The sequence below is a fragment of the Mesocricetus auratus genome, unplaced genomic scaffold (assembly GCF_017639785.1).
Source record: "Mesocricetus auratus isolate SY011 unplaced genomic scaffold, BCM_Maur_2.0 Super-Scaffold_6730, whole genome shotgun sequence".
NCBI lineage: Eukaryota > Metazoa > Chordata > Mammalia > Rodentia > Cricetidae > Mesocricetus > Mesocricetus auratus.
This window is the reverse complement of record NW_024429184.1, coordinates 12,846,461-12,862,835: the sequence shown is the minus strand read 5'-3', so window position 1 is coordinate 12,862,835 and position 16,375 is coordinate 12,846,461. Positions and strand designations below refer to the sequence as shown.

General features: G+C 52.4%; 1 protein-coding gene across 2 annotated transcripts in view; it reads right to left on the bottom strand.

Moving 5' to 3' along the window:
- The window catches only part of Gabbr2 (gamma-aminobutyric acid type B receptor subunit 2), a 360,155-nt gene that overhangs the window by 54,269 nt on the left and 289,511 nt on the right, over positions 1–16,375 (bottom strand). For both annotated transcript variants that reach the window (XM_040738666.1, XM_040738668.1), the window contains 2 exons: positions 11,530–11,637; positions 4,723–4,845 (listed from right to left, as the gene is read on the bottom strand). In XM_040738666.1, coding sequence (XP_040594600.1) covers positions 4,723–4,845; positions 11,530–11,637 — 231 coding nt within the window. The remainder of the gene's footprint in view (positions 1–4,722; positions 4,846–11,529; positions 11,638–16,375) is intronic.

Here is a 16,375-nt window from a genome sequence, read left to right as displayed (position 1 = left end):
CGGAGTGCCTTTTCCAAAGATACCCTTTCACCCCATCCAGAGTTAACCGTGATCTTAGGTTTCAGATTAACAATTGCCTTCCTTTATTTTAAAACGGTGTCACTACTTTTATGAATTCTTAAAGAGTATTAAATAGTTTCCATCTTTGAACTTGAGGTATGTGAAAAAAATACTTTAAATCTCACCATGCCTTGCTGCTGAGGCTGTGTGTGTGTGTGTGTGTGTGTGCACGCACACGTATGTGTGTGTATGAGGGTCACCCTCCATCTTATTTTTTGAGACAGGGTCTCTCACTGAACCTGCAGGTAGCTAGTTCAACTAGCCAGGCTGGCCGGCGAGCCCCAGGGATCCACATGGCTCTTCTCTACCAGGGCTTTGCTTCCATGTAAGTCCCAGGACTCTAGTCTTCATGCTCGTGAGGCAGCTTGCCACTAAGCCAGTTCCCAACCCCACGGCTGCTGTTGCCTCTCTGTGCTGAGGTGCATGTGTCTAGCTGCTGTGTGCTTGCCCTGTGTGTTGCTGAGGCGGAAGGGTGCTCTCAGCTCCAGGCTCTCATGAACATCCATGTGGGAGCCCCCCAGGCACAATGTGAGGTTTTCTCTAGATAACTGTCCTCTTGAGACATCTTCAAAGGAAGGGTGCTCTCAGCTCCAGGCTCTCATGAACATCCATGTGGGAGCCCCCCAGGCACAATGTGAGGTTTTCTCTAGATAACTGTCCTCTTGAGACATCTTGAAAGGAAGGGTGCTCTCAGCTCCAGGCTCTCATGAACATCCATGTGGGAGCCCCCCAGGCACAATGTGAGGTTTTCTCTAGATAACTGTCCTCTTGAGACATCTTGAAAGGGCTGTGGGCCACCTGCATGTCAAACTGTTTCCCGAGGCTGGGCCAACGTGTCCACCAACCTACCATACACGGCCTCCCATGGCTCCATGCCCCCTGGTTCCTGGCCAACCCAAGGAGCTGTTTCTTCCCCAGTGGCCATGCCTGGGCCCTTCCCACCTCCTTCATCGCCGCGCCATGTCTCCTCAGCTTTCAGCTAAGATCTTTTCCCAACCTAGGAGGCCAGCTCTGCCCTCACCCAGCGCTCCCCAGCACTCTGCACTCCCAGCATGCTGTCCAGGGCAAACTGCCCGTGAGCCGCTCCCTGCCGCTCTGATGGCCCCTGGAGGCAGGGCCACACTCGGTTACCATGCTTCTCTGGGGCCCAGCTAATGAATAAATGCTTCAGACGATGATTTGTGCCAGTCTGGGGCACGTAGGGAGGCCAGAGGCTGGATGGTGTGCACAGAGACCGAATGCTCAGCCTGCCCTGGGGAGAGCTGTGTACAGTCTTGAAAGGCAGATGAGGCAGCAGAAAAAGAATTCAGATCCTTTTCCCTATGGCAGCCTTGCCACTTGTGAGCAGGGACAGCGGGGCTGAAAGCACGCTGGAATCCAGTCCCCATCCCTCACTGACTGTGTGACTTTGGGCACGTCACTGAACCTTTCTGTGCATCTTACAGTTTTCTCCTCTGCAAAGTGGAGAGAACGTGAGCTCACTTCCCAGGGTGCTGCTGCTATAAGATTTAAATTAAATGATTCGAATTTATAACGTGTTTAGAATGGTTCCTGGCACGTGACAGGTGTGATATCAATATTTATTACATGAAAATGAAGGCGGATGGGAATCAGGCTGCTGTCGGTAGGACTGTGGGCTGTTTTATTTGGGCCCTGTGTACGGTCTCTGGGGAAGATGTACTCACGGGCCATTCCAGACATTTGTCCTCTTACTGCAACTTGAAGGGACTATGCCAACAGATGTGTTCATGGGCCATCCCTGTCACTCTCCAGATATTTGTCCTTTTGCTTTCCTCTTACTGCAACTTGAAGAGACTATGCAGGTTGGCGTGTGTTTAGTCCACTCCCAGATAGCCTGTGACTACTGTGAGATCAAGGCTATGAATGCCATGCCCCTGTGGAAGATACCCTTGGGTGCTGGGCTGGGCAGCTTGGGGCTAGACAGCTGTGGTCCAGTTCTAGGTCAGTGTTGAGGCTGAGTGTTGGCAGAGTTTGAGGAAAGTCCAGGAAGGCTGGGGAGGGAGGGCACCTCAGGACTGCTAGGGCCAGGGGACTCGGTGACACAGCTCTATAATAAATGACCTTGGTGCTGGAGGCCAAGGCATTTATTTGGTAGAGAAAATTCCGGAAGTAGCAGGACCCTGATAAAAGCTTGGATTTAAGTGGTGTTAGAAAGCCCAGAGCAAACCGAGGTGCTGTGGGGAGGGGAAGGGAAAAGGGACAGATCACAAAGGCCTTCAATCAACTAATTCAGTTCAGCCCAGAGTTCCTTCCAGGCTGACCTGAAAAATCTGCCCCTGCAATGAGCCCTCAGCATCCTGCAGCCTGGATACATTGTTTTATTACTGCATTGAGCTGTTCCTGGCAGGCAGTCTCAGAGAAACCCCTGGACAGCTTAGTGTCCTTCCTGGGAAACTATAGGGACCCTGCTGTGGGTTGACACAGCAAAGGGTGTGCTACCATGGCAACAGAGTAACAGGACCAGCCCAAAATCAGAGCAGAAAAACAGGAATGTCCTAGAAAGAGGTGAGAAACGTCTCAACAGGTACTCAGGTTGGGGTGGGCTGGGGCAGTCTGTCTGGACCTTGCCTGGGACAAGTTGGGTGGTTTCCTCATCTGTGCTAACAGCTTGGAGCACTAACCTGGCAGGTCTGGATGCCGCGGAGCCATTGACAGCAGACAGGCAGGAGGGCAGAAAGACCCCACTAAGCAAGCCACCAGCCACAGAGCAGGAGGCAAGAGGATTTCACTGAATGGTCCAGAGGACACACTTTGCATTTCCAGAATGGTTACTCAGGCTGACTTGTCCCTGCCCCAGCCTTAGCCCCTGAATCTCCCTCACTCCTCTGTAGATACAGTAAAGATGCAGCCTTCAGGTCTTAGGGACACCATGGCCTGGTCTCCAGTGGCCCGGCCCAGCTCAAGCCTTCTCGGGATTCTCCTATCTCTTTTCCTTTAGCCCCTCCCCGGCTTTCCTGGGCCCTCTCGTCTTTCCTGGCCGGTGGCCCGAGTCTTGCTGCGTGGGATGGGATGGACATGTCTTGCTCCTTCCATTCTCACAGACATGTGCCCAAAGCTCTAAGTGCAACCGCGAAGGGCTTATCCAGGCATTCAAGGGAACGGGAGGTGGGTGGTGGCATGGCCACGCACCTGCTCCGTAGTTAGCGCGCAACCTACCCACTGGGCTTTTGCTTCCTTGCCAGGAGAAGGAAGCCAAGCACAGCACAGACCTCCCAGCGTCACAGTGAAGACTAAGTGACGCAAGGTACCAGCTACGACCACCATCAGCATTGCCCGGGGACAGCTCCTTCTGATCTGTCAATCCTGAGGGGTGGGTGGGCACTGAGTGGGTGGACCACGTTCTTCTGTCAGTTATGTCTGACGAGGGCGACCAGATGGATCTCCACACAGGTCTGGAAGAGCCTGTCAGTCTGGGTGACTTGGTGACTGTCCCTTTCACCCACAAGCACACCTGCTGCCATTTCTGTCACTCCTGCACCTTCCCAGGGAGCGTGCAGAATGGTGTGGCCTCCAGTCTCTTTCCTAAGTGGTGTTCTGACTGCATGGTTTCTCTCTGGGCTGAATAAACCCCCAGGACACCACCTCCACCTAAGTATGGCTGGGCATCTTTTTTTTTTTTTTTTTTTTTTGGTTTTACGAGACAGGGTTTCTCTGTATTGTTTTGGAGGCTGTCGGTCCAGCCTGGCCTCGAACTCACAGAGATCCACCTGCCTCTGCCTCCCGAGTGCTGGGATTAAAGGCGTGCGCCACCACTGCCCGGCACAGCTGGGCATCTTACTTGCCTGAAGGACACAAACCTCTGTCCCCAGCCCATAGAGCCACCCACTTCTGGTTCAGTTTAAGAGGACATATGACATTTTGTAAAAAATCGATTCACCTGATAATGGAGCAAGGGGTGTGAAGACTCCCAGGGTCTTCTGGAATTTGCTACACTGCGATAGCAGAAACCACCACCTGCCAGCCGACGTCTACAAAGCCAAGCCCACTTGTGTGAGGAGAGAGAGCCAGCTGACACCGGGGGACTCAGGCTTCCCAAACTGAGGCACCTTACAATGACCGGCGCAAGACTTCGAACAAGACAATTAAAGCTACATTAAGTGAAAAAGGGTCGCCCACGCACAGCCCGGGTGGCCCTTGACCTTGGCTCCCCCCCCGTCTTCCATTCTGTTGTTCTGCGGCTACAATCTTGGGCTGTCATGCCTGGCTCACGATGCCTATGTCACAGACTTTTCTGTGAGATTCTTTATCTTGACAACAAACGTCCCAAATGGAATGCATGGAAAGGAATCCATTGCTTGTTGCCTTGAATATCACATGGTGAGCAGGAGCTCTGGGAGTGTGTGTCCCTGCTTCAAAGGTGGGACACAAGGCAGTGTAATTTCTCACTCGAATGAGCAGGTACATGGGTGCTTCTCTGGTTATGACAACACACTCCTTCAAGTAGACCAACCTTTCCCCTTAATCCTGCATTTATTAATATGATATTAAGTTGTTCCCTGGTACCTTCTATTTGCCCTTCCTCAAATAGCCTATGTCTCAGGCAGAAGGAGGCGAAGCCAAAGAGGAAACCGTGTGACGCAGAGCCCACCACCTTGATGTCTGGATGTCCCGGCCCGCGGTGCCCCCCCCCCCACCTCTCACCTCCATGCTGTACCTCTCCACCGTCCTCCGCAGGGGGTCCACGGCCTGCCAGCAGATCAGGATGCACAGGTCGATGAGCAGCATGCCCCCCACAATCACAAGCAGCTTCTGGTCTTTGATGATCTGCAGAAGGAAAGAGCAAAGCAGGGCCCACATGACAGCCGCCCAGACGGAGAAGCTCGGCTCAGACTTTGCTTGCTTCGAGTCCAGGTCCTTCTGGAACACCGTCCCACCAGCACCTAAACACACACCTGGACTCGGAACCTGGCCGCTCTTAGTCTCTGCCTGATGGCGGTTTTCACCCTCAGGTCTTTAGTGTGAAACACCAGTTGTTACAGGCTGGCAAACTACCTCCTCCTCCTCCTCTCCCTTCTGCCTTCTTTTTCCTTCTCTCCCCCCTTCTCCCTTCCTAGCCCCGCTCCCTCCTCCTCCAGACACACCCTCCTGCATCCTAGCCTGGCTTCTAACTCCCTGTGTTGCCAGGAGTGGGTTTCCTGCCTCCACTCTGCCTCCAATCTGCTGGCAGGGAGGGGCCTGGGGACAAACCTTGGCACCGACAGGGTTCACCTGTATTTCACTGAGTGCAGGTTTACCCCTCCCCCTCCCCTCCCACCACATAAATAAAAGCCAACATGATGAAAGTCCATCTGGAAAAGACTAATGGGAAAATAAACAAAGCTGTGACATAAACTCTAGAAATAGCACCAGCGCCAACTTCTAAGGAGTAAGGCCATTTTTAAACGGGGAAATAACACCTCAGGAGGCCTCACTGTAGCTGAATAAAAACAAACAAACAAACAAACAACAAGTGTTGCTGATCATATTCACAAGAATAGCTTTACCCAGGGATGGAGCCCCGGGCAGTGCCCTGCCCCCAATGGTGAGTGTCAGGTGACCTAACCTTTGTCTTCTGGGGAGCCAGGCTTGAGAAAGTGTCTCAGGAACCTGAGGTTCAGGGCAGGCAGCAAGGGGCCCCTGCTCTCTATGCTGGAAGTAGGGGTGCATGCACGCTGGGGGTTCACCTTCCGGGGTGCTCCCCACTTTCCACTAGTGGGAACCCAAGCAGCTTCCCAGGACCCCAAGCCTCTGGCTCACCTTGGACCAAGGATGCTTCTCAGCGGTGCAGCAGGGCAAACCTTTTCCCCAAAAGGCTCAGGGAGGAGGCTGGGGATGACACTGGGCAGCGGGTCTGAGATGGAATCCTAAATCCCCCTTTTCACTGCTTGTGTAGTGGCAGCCAGAGAGACAGAGGGGAGGGAGAGGATCATGTTTCATCCTCTGAGGGTGTCATAGAGGAATGAAAGACTCCATTCTAACCCCAGGAGTTGCCAAAAGCTTAACTTTATTGGGCTTCCGTTTCCGCCTTGATAAAGGGGACTACTGGTCCCCAAGTGACACAGTTGGTATTAGAATCATATGAGATGAAGTGTGAAGAGCATTCACTGTGGGGTCTGCTTAGAGAAGAAGCTCAAGGAATGATACCTGGCTACCGTTATTCTGGGCTTGATCATTAGTGATGCTGTTTGTGTGGGGGACAGTGACACCTATGGGTAAAGTGTGATATTACACCTCAGCTCTGCTATACAGCTCTACCAAGCCAAGGATGACGGCGTATGGGGGAAGGCCCTAGAATATGAGAAGAGGACATTTATACTTTTTTTGTAAATATTTTTTGAGTGCCAACATGGGGCCAGTCTTTGTCCTAGGCATAGGAAATGCAGCACTGAACACATATTCTCGCCCTGGTGGAGCATGCATTCTAGAGGGGAAGACTGATCGAGAAAGAGTGAACAAACCCAGCTGCACACACCATGCAGTGCCAGAAAAAATGATTCAGAACAACAGGGGAGAGAGAACAGAAACAGTGCCATCCTGGCTACATGCAGAGCCCCAGAAAGACTCTCTTAGTGCTCACAGTTTCTCTCTTCCTTCCTTTTTAGATTTCTCTTAGAACCTGCCCCAACCTCTGCCAACACTGGTGACATCATCACCTGGCGCCTGTCTGCCAGCACTCATGACATCATCACCTAGCGCCTGTCTGCCGGCACTCATGACATCATTGCCTGCCACCAGTCTGATCTAGTGGGGCACAGTGCCACATTCTGTCTACATGGCATCAAGGCACCAGCAACGACCGAGTATTCGGTTCTAGATCTAAGTCTGACACGGACTTAACTAGTTGCGGTCTTGAATATGTCCCTGTCCCTCTGAGCCGCTTTAGTTACACTTGAAATGGTATGATAAGCATACAGTTCCCGTTAGATACGCACGGTCTGGCTTTCGGTAACTGCTCTGTGGAGGCAGAAGCTGGATATCTTCTGTAAATGCTACTTCTAACTGCTGTCCTGAGCAGGAGTTAAAAAACCCTGGAATTCACCCACCACTTGTTTTTGTAGGCAATGTTTTATGGGAATGCAATCACACCTATCCGTGCGGACATCTGTTCCAGCTGCCTTTGTTTGTCAAGCAGACAGAGTCCCTGCAAATGAGACAGCAGGGCCCACAAGGTGGAAACATTTACCACCTGGTTTTTTGCAGAAGAAACTTGGCTGACCTCTGTTTTGCAGGGGGCACTCTATATTTCTTAAAAGTGAAGCTAAAACAAAGAAATCCTTTAAATTAAAAAAATTTTTAAGACAAAGTCTTGTTCTGGAGCCCAGAATGGCCTCGAACCTGGGATCCTCCTGCCTCAGCCCCTCCGGAGCTGGCATTACAGGGGCGTGCCATCATCACACGGGCTTGATTTTAGATTTTTGACGGATCCTGACTGATCTTCTTGCAGGGCTGACTTTCTGTTCCGGAAGTGCCCCCTTCAGGGAAGAACAGTATGGAGGGGCCCCTGGCATTGCCCCGCCCGGCCCCCTCACAGCTGAACTGTCCAGGCCGCTGTGGGAAGCCCTCCGATGCCGTTCCATAGGTGAGCCAGGTGACGGTATGCAGAATGACCTCAGATGTTTTGTTGCTGTGTTATCTTGTGGGGGACAGAGCTAAGACGTATTCGCCCTCAGAAAACATCTGCCCCGGAACAGAAAGTTCCTTCCCTGGCGACTGCCTCCTCTCCACACTTCATTTCGCTTAGTGAGAAGCAGAAGGAGGCTGTGATGAGTTTCTCAATGTAAGACTTTATGATTGGTCTTTAGAAAAATAGTAACATGCTATAAAAATGCCGAATTTGGAACATGAAGTCACCATGTGCGATGTTCTCTTTAATAGGCTTCTTTCCCTGGGTGTCTGTAAAGATAGGGTCACGTGAGGTGAAGCCTGCATGTATGTTTGGGGAGGGCCACCACCCCGGGTGGAGGTAGAGCGTCAGGGAGCTCAGAGAGAAAGGGAGGTGTTGCGAGACTGTAATGAAAAAAGGCACACACATTTTATATTTATGAAAATCTAGTGTATGTGTTGTTAGAAGAGAATTAAGGGGTCCTCAAGACAGAATCCAAACTCAACAGAAGTCTAATAAAATGGATCAGTTATACAAAACACATGACTCAATTTATGTTGGACTGCTGGCCTCGGGTTCAGAGAGAGGCAGTATAAGGTGGTCCCTGGCTGCAGAAGGGAGGGGGCCGGTGGCGGATGGGTGTGGGGCTCTCGCTTCTGTTTTGGAGGCGATGGTGGCAAAGGTCACACTACAATACAAACACAGTTTGCAGTCATGGCCGTTGGGGACAAAAGCGGGGGCACTGGTTTTGTTGTGGAAAAGGTCAAGGATGATGAACACCCCACCTGGGTGTGATGTCCTCAGAGGGTCTGCTCTAGGTTTAAAACTGATTCCTTGAGCAGCAGGAGGAGGGTGGTAAGGCAGAGAGGAGAAGCAGGCCTCCCATTGGCCTGCCAAGCATGCAGTGGAGAGTCAGATCACGCAGAGGGGCCGGCAGCAGTGACTCCAATGAGGGTTCCCCCCACAGGGGGTTTTTACATAACCAAGATCTGTTTTGTTGTACACGCATTTTTGGTTTGTTTGTTTTTGAGACAAGGTCTTACTCTGTAGCTTAGGTTGGTCTTGAACTCTTGAACTCACTGTTTAGCCCAGACTGGCTTTGGTCTCAGGGCGATCCTCCCATCTCAGCATCCCAAGTACTGGGATTGCAGGCAGGAGTCACCATGCCATGACTTTTACTGACTTTTAAAATTGTGGCAAAATACATACAAGTTTATCATTTTAGCTGTTTTCAAGTGGACAGTTTCGCCTGGCTAACTGGACGGAGGGGATTTTGTGTGATCGCCCCCACACCCCACAACATCAGTCTCCTCCCCAAGGGCAAAACTATCTCCACTCCTGTGCAGTAAGATTGTCTCCTTCCTGCCTGTGACTCTCGACACCCTTTGCCCACCGGTTTCCCCAAAGTGGCCCCCAGGTCTCCGAGGACACAGTTACTGTGCACTCCTCCTGCAGTCTGACTTCATACTCCCAAGGGTCCTATGTATCCATCATCACCTCTTTTTAAAAAGGTAGGGGAAAAAGTAACAGAAAACAAAAAAGTAAAAAGTACCTCCCCAAAGGTTAAAAGAGAGAGGGAGATAAAGGTGGTGGGGGCCTTGCGTGTAAAAGAAGCCCTCCTTTGGACGGGCCGCTGAGTTTGCACTCTCAGTGGAGTGAATCCTGCTTTGGGCTCTGGCACTGGGCCATGCCATCAGATGTGACCTGAGCTTGTGGTCCCTGGAGACATCCCACCCTCACCCCTTGAGGACGTGTACCCCTAACCCCCCAGCTTTTCCCGTCACGTTCAGTGGGCTGCTGCCAGGTGACGTGTTCTTTCTCTGCAGTCACTCAATGGGACATGGCAGCCAGCTCTTGGCGGCAGGTGACGACGTGCATAACCCATTCAGTAGCACGCAGAATCAATGACAGGGTTCTTTCAAGCCAGGGTAGTTGCACTGATGGTAGAGCAGCTCAAAGCAGGGCTGCAGAGCAGGAGAGTCTGGACCAGCACCCCTAGCTCTGGGGAAAAGCATGGCAGACTGGGCCCCATGCCGGCACTCTGCTTCCTCAGGGCCGGTTAGCCCCGAGAACCTGCATTGTCAAGGCTCTCAGGCAAGTCTGAGATGTCTCAGGACAGTTCCAGGACACGCCAGAGGCTGTAGATCAGCACAGTGGTCCTTTGTTTGTGCTGATACATTCAGATTCCACCAATCAAGGCCGTTCACCAGGCAGCAGGCCCCTGGTGTTTGCATCTGTACTGAGACTATACAAACCGTCTTCCCTTATGATGACTTACAATAATACAGTCTAAAACTGTTTACACAGCATTGCATTGCATTAGGCACTGTAAACAGTGTAGAGATGATTTAAGGTGTCTGGGAGTATGGGTGGGGAGCGTTGACGGGTACTCCATTTTATACAAAGGTCCCAAGCACCTGAGAGTTTGATTGTTTTAGGTGGTGTGTGTGTGTGTGTGTGTGTGTGTGTGTGTGTGTGTGTGATTCTGAACTCAGTGTCAAGAGGAAGCCGAGGGACAACTTTATCACCTGGGAAAGTCTAGAAACTACTGATGTTCAGCTATAGCCTGGAAGCTTTGAGCTCAAGCAAGCTGGGCTGCATGGCTTGCATTCATAACAATCTCCTGGACTGGAACTCATAGCCAGGACCAGAAATGGCTGGGGTGGCTGGGCCACTTCCATCTCACAGAAGGGAACTGTCACGTCACGCGTACTGTGAGGACAGAAGGAAGGCTGGAGTGCACAGGGAGGTGACAGCACCGTGTCCCTCTCTCTCAGAGCAGTCTATGCCTGTCCGAGGTGCCTGGGTGTCTGACGGATGGGGGTGGGGAGTGGGCAGAGCCCAGACTGTCCCATCTAGCCAGGGTGGGGACTGCAGCCTGGAAAACAGCTCTGACAGAGGGTTGGGGTGGAGGGAGCCACAGGCCTCAGGCAGGAGAGACAGAGGCAGCTTAGGAGGCGATGCCTTCTCAGATTCTGCCTGGTCAGCGAGCCCAGTGCGGGACAGACAGGAGTTTAAGGGATAGCATGGGAATTCCTCTGTGTCCAGGTGCTCGGTCGTGCTTGGCCAACACCATGGTCACACACGGCGTGGGGCAAATGCTGTCTACCGGCCTGGAGGCAGGGCTCCTGCGAAAGCCTCATTGTTAAGTTTCCCCCAGACCTGCTCCTCTTTCCTCTGGTTTTTTTTGTTTTCATTTTTGATTTTTTGAGACAGGCTTTCTCTGTGTAGCTTTGGAGGCTGTCCTGGAACTCGCTTTGTAGACTGGGCTGGCCTCAAACTCACAGAGATCCTCCTGCCTCTGCCTCCGGAGTGCTGGGGTTAAAGGTGTGCACCATCAACGCCCGGCTTCTCTTTCCTCTTTCAAAGAGGTCCCGTTACCCCTAAGTTGCAGTTTTGATTCCCTACTCCTGCCTCCCCTCCAGGCTCTTCTTGTCCCTTGTCCATGTGAACTCTAAATCCTGGCCATGCCAAGCCTGTCAGCTTCCAGACCACCCACTTTTTCCCGCTGCTGTCAGGCTGTCCACATGCCGCACTCTGCGGGTATGCGGTCCCCATCCTTTTCTCCTGATGCCTCCCACTTACTCCCAGGTCCCAGCACAGGTGGCACCTCTTCCATGAAGCCTTCCCTGAGCACCTTGTGCCCCAGAACCCCTCCCTACATATCCATAAGAAGCTCCTGTCCCTGTGAGCTGTGAAGGTTTTGTGAACAGATTCCCTGGAAGCTGTCATCAGGAGGCAGGAACTGGGTTTCCCTTGAATCTCCACCAAGTTGCTCAGTACCTGCACACAGTAGGTGCCTAATGCCTGTTTACACAAGAAATAACCGAGTGAACTCAGCCAACCGAAGCGGGGGCTCTCGTTACCTTCTTCTTCATCTTCACGTTTTTGAAGATGGCATGGACCCTCCAGGTCTTGGCAAACATGGCCCCAAAGGCGGTTGTGTAACCCACGGTGAGAATCCAGGTCCGGACCTAGAAGCCAGGACAACACAGAAGAGTTAACGTCTCCCAGGTGACTGACTGTCCAGCAAGTGGAACCCGGGTGCTGGGGACAGACTCTGCCATGTGTGCTTTACTGAGCGCCCAGCAGTCAGATTCTGATTCCACAGACAGCAGTGCCATTGTATACTCAGGTCCTGGGCCCTAGGTGCAGAGGTCACAAAGGTTCGAGTCCTGCCTCCATTGGGCCACAGCTCAGAGGGCACCACCCACCCAGCAAGAAGCAGAAATCTCTGCCCTGTTGAGAGCTCACCAGGGAGGCGAAGAACCAGACATCTTTCCTTCTGCTCTCTCACATCCCCTCCTCTCCCCTTCCCTCGACTGACCTTGGGGCCCTGCTCAGGTCTAAGGTAGGCTTGGCACGCTCTCTCAATCTGAGATGAGCCTTGGTGACCAGCCCTGGCTGGTGCCTCACCGGAACAACCAGTCTGAAGGAGACTACACTCTGGGTTCCTGGAGGTTGAGACAGGACAGCCGCCATCTGATAGCTACCAGGGGGCCTCTAGGATGCCCACTTTGTGCCAGGGCTGTAATGACAGCCAGATGCTACCTTCACTGGCTGACTTGGATGCCTCTAACACACAGGAGCCTTGGCCTCCCAGAACAGCGGGGCCCCTAAGTAACCCCGCCCTCAGTACAGCCAGCCCCTAAGTAACCCCGCCCTCAGTACAGCCAGCCCCTAACTAACCCCGCCCTCAGTACAGCCAGCCCCTAAGTAACCCCGCCCTCAGTACAGCCAGCCCCTAAGTAACCCCGCCCTCAGTACAGCCAGCCCCTAACTAACCCCGCCCTCGGTACAGCCAGCCCCTAAGTAACCCCGCCCTCGGTACAGCCAGCCCCTAAGTAACCCCGCCCTCGGTACAGCCAGCCCCTAAGTAACCCCGCCCTCGGCACAGCCAGCCCCTAACTAACCCCGCCCTCAGTACAGCCGGCCCCTAACTAACCCCGCCCTCAGTACAGCCAGCCCCTAACTAACCCCGCCCTCGGTACAGCCGGCCCCTAACTAACCTCGCCCTCAGTACAGCCAGCCCCTAAGTAACCCCGCCCTCGGTACAGCCGGCCCCTAACTAACCCCGCCCTCGGTGCTGCATTGTGCTGGCACCGGCAATGTGGAACACAGCGGTCCCAGTCCATTTGTGAAGACCGAAGCTGGCAAAGGCAGCAGAGTCGTCACTTTTGAGACGCATGGGCCATGTGACGGGAACACAGCAAGGACGATGCAGGCTTCCGCTTCCTTTCATTTACTCAGGAAGTCAGCGGGGCAATGGTGACAGAGGAGTTTTGGGGCGTGGGGGACGGCGCATTGTCACCTGCACTAGGATGTGTAAAAGCAGTATCCATGTTGTAATCCAAGGGTGCGAAGGAGGTGGAGGGCGGGGACTAGAGCCAAGATTCTCCCACGGTTCAGAGCACCCACTGTCCTCTGCCACAGCCACTGGGACACTCACACACTCACTCACACACTCACTCACACTCACATACTCACACATTCACTCACACTCACTCACATTCACTCACTCACACACTCACACACTCACTCACTCACTCACTCATTCACACACTCTCTCACTCACTCACTCACACACTGACACACTCACTCACTCACACTCACTCACACAATCACTCACACACTCACATACTCACACACTCACTCACACACTCACTCACACACTCACCCACACTCACATACTCACACATTCACTCACACTCACTCACATTCACTCACTCACACACTCACTCACACACTCACTCACTCACTCACACACTCACTCACTCATTCACACACTCTCTCACTCACTCACTCACACACTGACACACTCACTCACACACTCACTCACACAATCACTCACACACTCACATACTCACTCACACACTCACACACTCACTCACACACTCACACACTCATACACTCACTCACACACACTCACTCACATACTCACTCACACACTCACACACTCACTCACACACTCACACTCACTCACTCACTCACACTCACACACTCACTCACTCAGTCACACACTCACTCACACACTCACTCACACACTCACACTCACTCACTCACTCACACTCACACACTCACTCACTCAGTCACACACTCAGTCACACACTCACTCACATACTCACTCACACACACACTCACTCAGTCACTCACACACTCACTCACTCAGTCACACACTCACTCAGACACTCACACTCACTCACTCACACACTCACTCACTCAGTCACACTCACTCACATACTCACGCACACACTCACTCGCACACTCACACACTCACTCACACACACTCACTCACATACTCACACTCACACACTCACACTCACTCACTCACACTCACTCACACACTCACTCGCACACTCACACACTCACTCACACACACTCACATACTCACGTACACACTCACTCACACACTCACACTCACTCACTCACACACTCACTCACTCACACACTCTCACTCACTCACTCACTCTCTCACTCTCACTCACACACTCACTCACTCACTCACATACTCACTCACTCACTCACTCACACACTCATACACTCACACACTCATGCACTCACTCACACACTCACACACTCATACACTCACACACTCACACACTCTCACACACACTACACACTCACTCACTCACACACTCACTCACACACTCACTCACTCACTCACACACTCACTCATACACTCACTCACACACTCACACATTCACTCACTCACACACTCACTCACACACTCACTCACTCACTCACACACTCACTCACTCATTCACACACTCTCTCACTCACTCACTCACACACTGACACACTCACTCACTCACACACTCACTCACACAATCACTCACACACTCACATACTCACTCACACACTCACACACTCACTCACACTCACACACTCATACACTCACTCACACACACTCACTCACATACTCACTCACACACTCACACACTCACTCACACACTCACACTCACTCACTCACTCACACTCACACACTCACTCACTCAGTCACACACTCAGTCACACACTCACTCACATACTCACACACACACTCACTCAGTCACTCACACACTCACTCACTCACTCAGTCACACACTCACTCAGACACTCACACTCACTCACTCACACACTCACTCACTCACTCAGTCACACTCACTCACATACTCACGCACACACTCACTCGCACACTCACACACTCACTCACACACACTCACTCACATACTCACACTCACACACTCACACTCACTCACTCACACTCACTCACACACTCACTCGCACACTCACACACTCACTCACACACACTCACATACTCACGCACACACTCACACACTCACTCACACACTCACACTCACTCACTCACACACTCACTCACTCACACACTCTCACTCACTCACTCACTCACTCTCTCACTCTCACTCACACACTCACTCACTCACTCACATACTCACTCACACACTCTCTCACTCACTCACACACTCACACACTCATACACTCACACACTCTCACACACACTACACACTCACTCACTCACACACTCACTCACACACTCACTACTCACTCACACACTCACTCATACACTCACTCACACACTCACACATTCACTCACTCACACACTCACTCACTCACACACTCCCTCACACACTCCCTCACTCACTCACTCATACACTCACACATTCACTCACTCACACACTCACTCACACACACACTCACACACTCACTCACTCACACACTCACACATTCACTCACTCACACAGTCACTCACTCACACACTCACACACACACTCACACACTCACACACTCATACACTCACTCACACAGTCACTCACTCACACACTACACACACTCACTCACACAGTCACTCACTCACACACTCACACACACACTCACACACTCACACACTCATACACTCACTCACACAGTCACTCACTCACACACTCACACACACACACACTCACTCAGTCACTCACCTGTCACAGTCACTGGGACACTCACACAGCATTCACTCAGCCAGACACTTGGTTCATCTGCTCATTAAATAAGGACCATGAGGTCAGAGGCAGTGTGGACAATGCAAATCACTCCCAGCAACCAGGATGACGTCATAAAAGAGGAAACTGAGGCCCACAGCACTTATATAGTTCCCCACCCACTCACGGAAGCCCCAGAACTCCAAATCAGCACCTCGGGCCCGAGCGGCCCTCTCTCTCCAGAGCCGGCTAAACTGAAATCAGCTTGGACGACATTCAGAGCTGGCCCACCAGTCAGGACACACTCTGCCGGCGGGGCGGGCGGGGTCTCGAAACACTTCATTTGCACTGTCCCCACGGGCACAAGTGTTGAGTGCCGTGTCTGCAGCTGCTTGTGCTATTGGGAGGTTGTGGAGCCTTATGAGGTGGGGTCTTGAAGGAAGTGGGCTACTAGGGGCTGGCCTCTGAGGGTTAGACCTGGTCCCTGGCGCTCTCTGTCTCTGCTTCCAGCCCACCACGCGGGCGCGTGCCTGGGGGCCGCACAGGCCTTACCAGGATGGACGGAAGCAGGGCTGCCAGCCCTGAGGTATTTCCACACTGCTTTGCCTTCTGTTTATCACAGGGCTACGAGTCTCAGGCAAGGCAATGGCTCTCCTCAACTGTCAACTCGATGGGAATTAGAATCACCATGGAAACAAACCCCTGGGCGTGACTGTGAGAAAGTTCTCTGACTAGGTTTGTGCCCTCAAACTGTGAG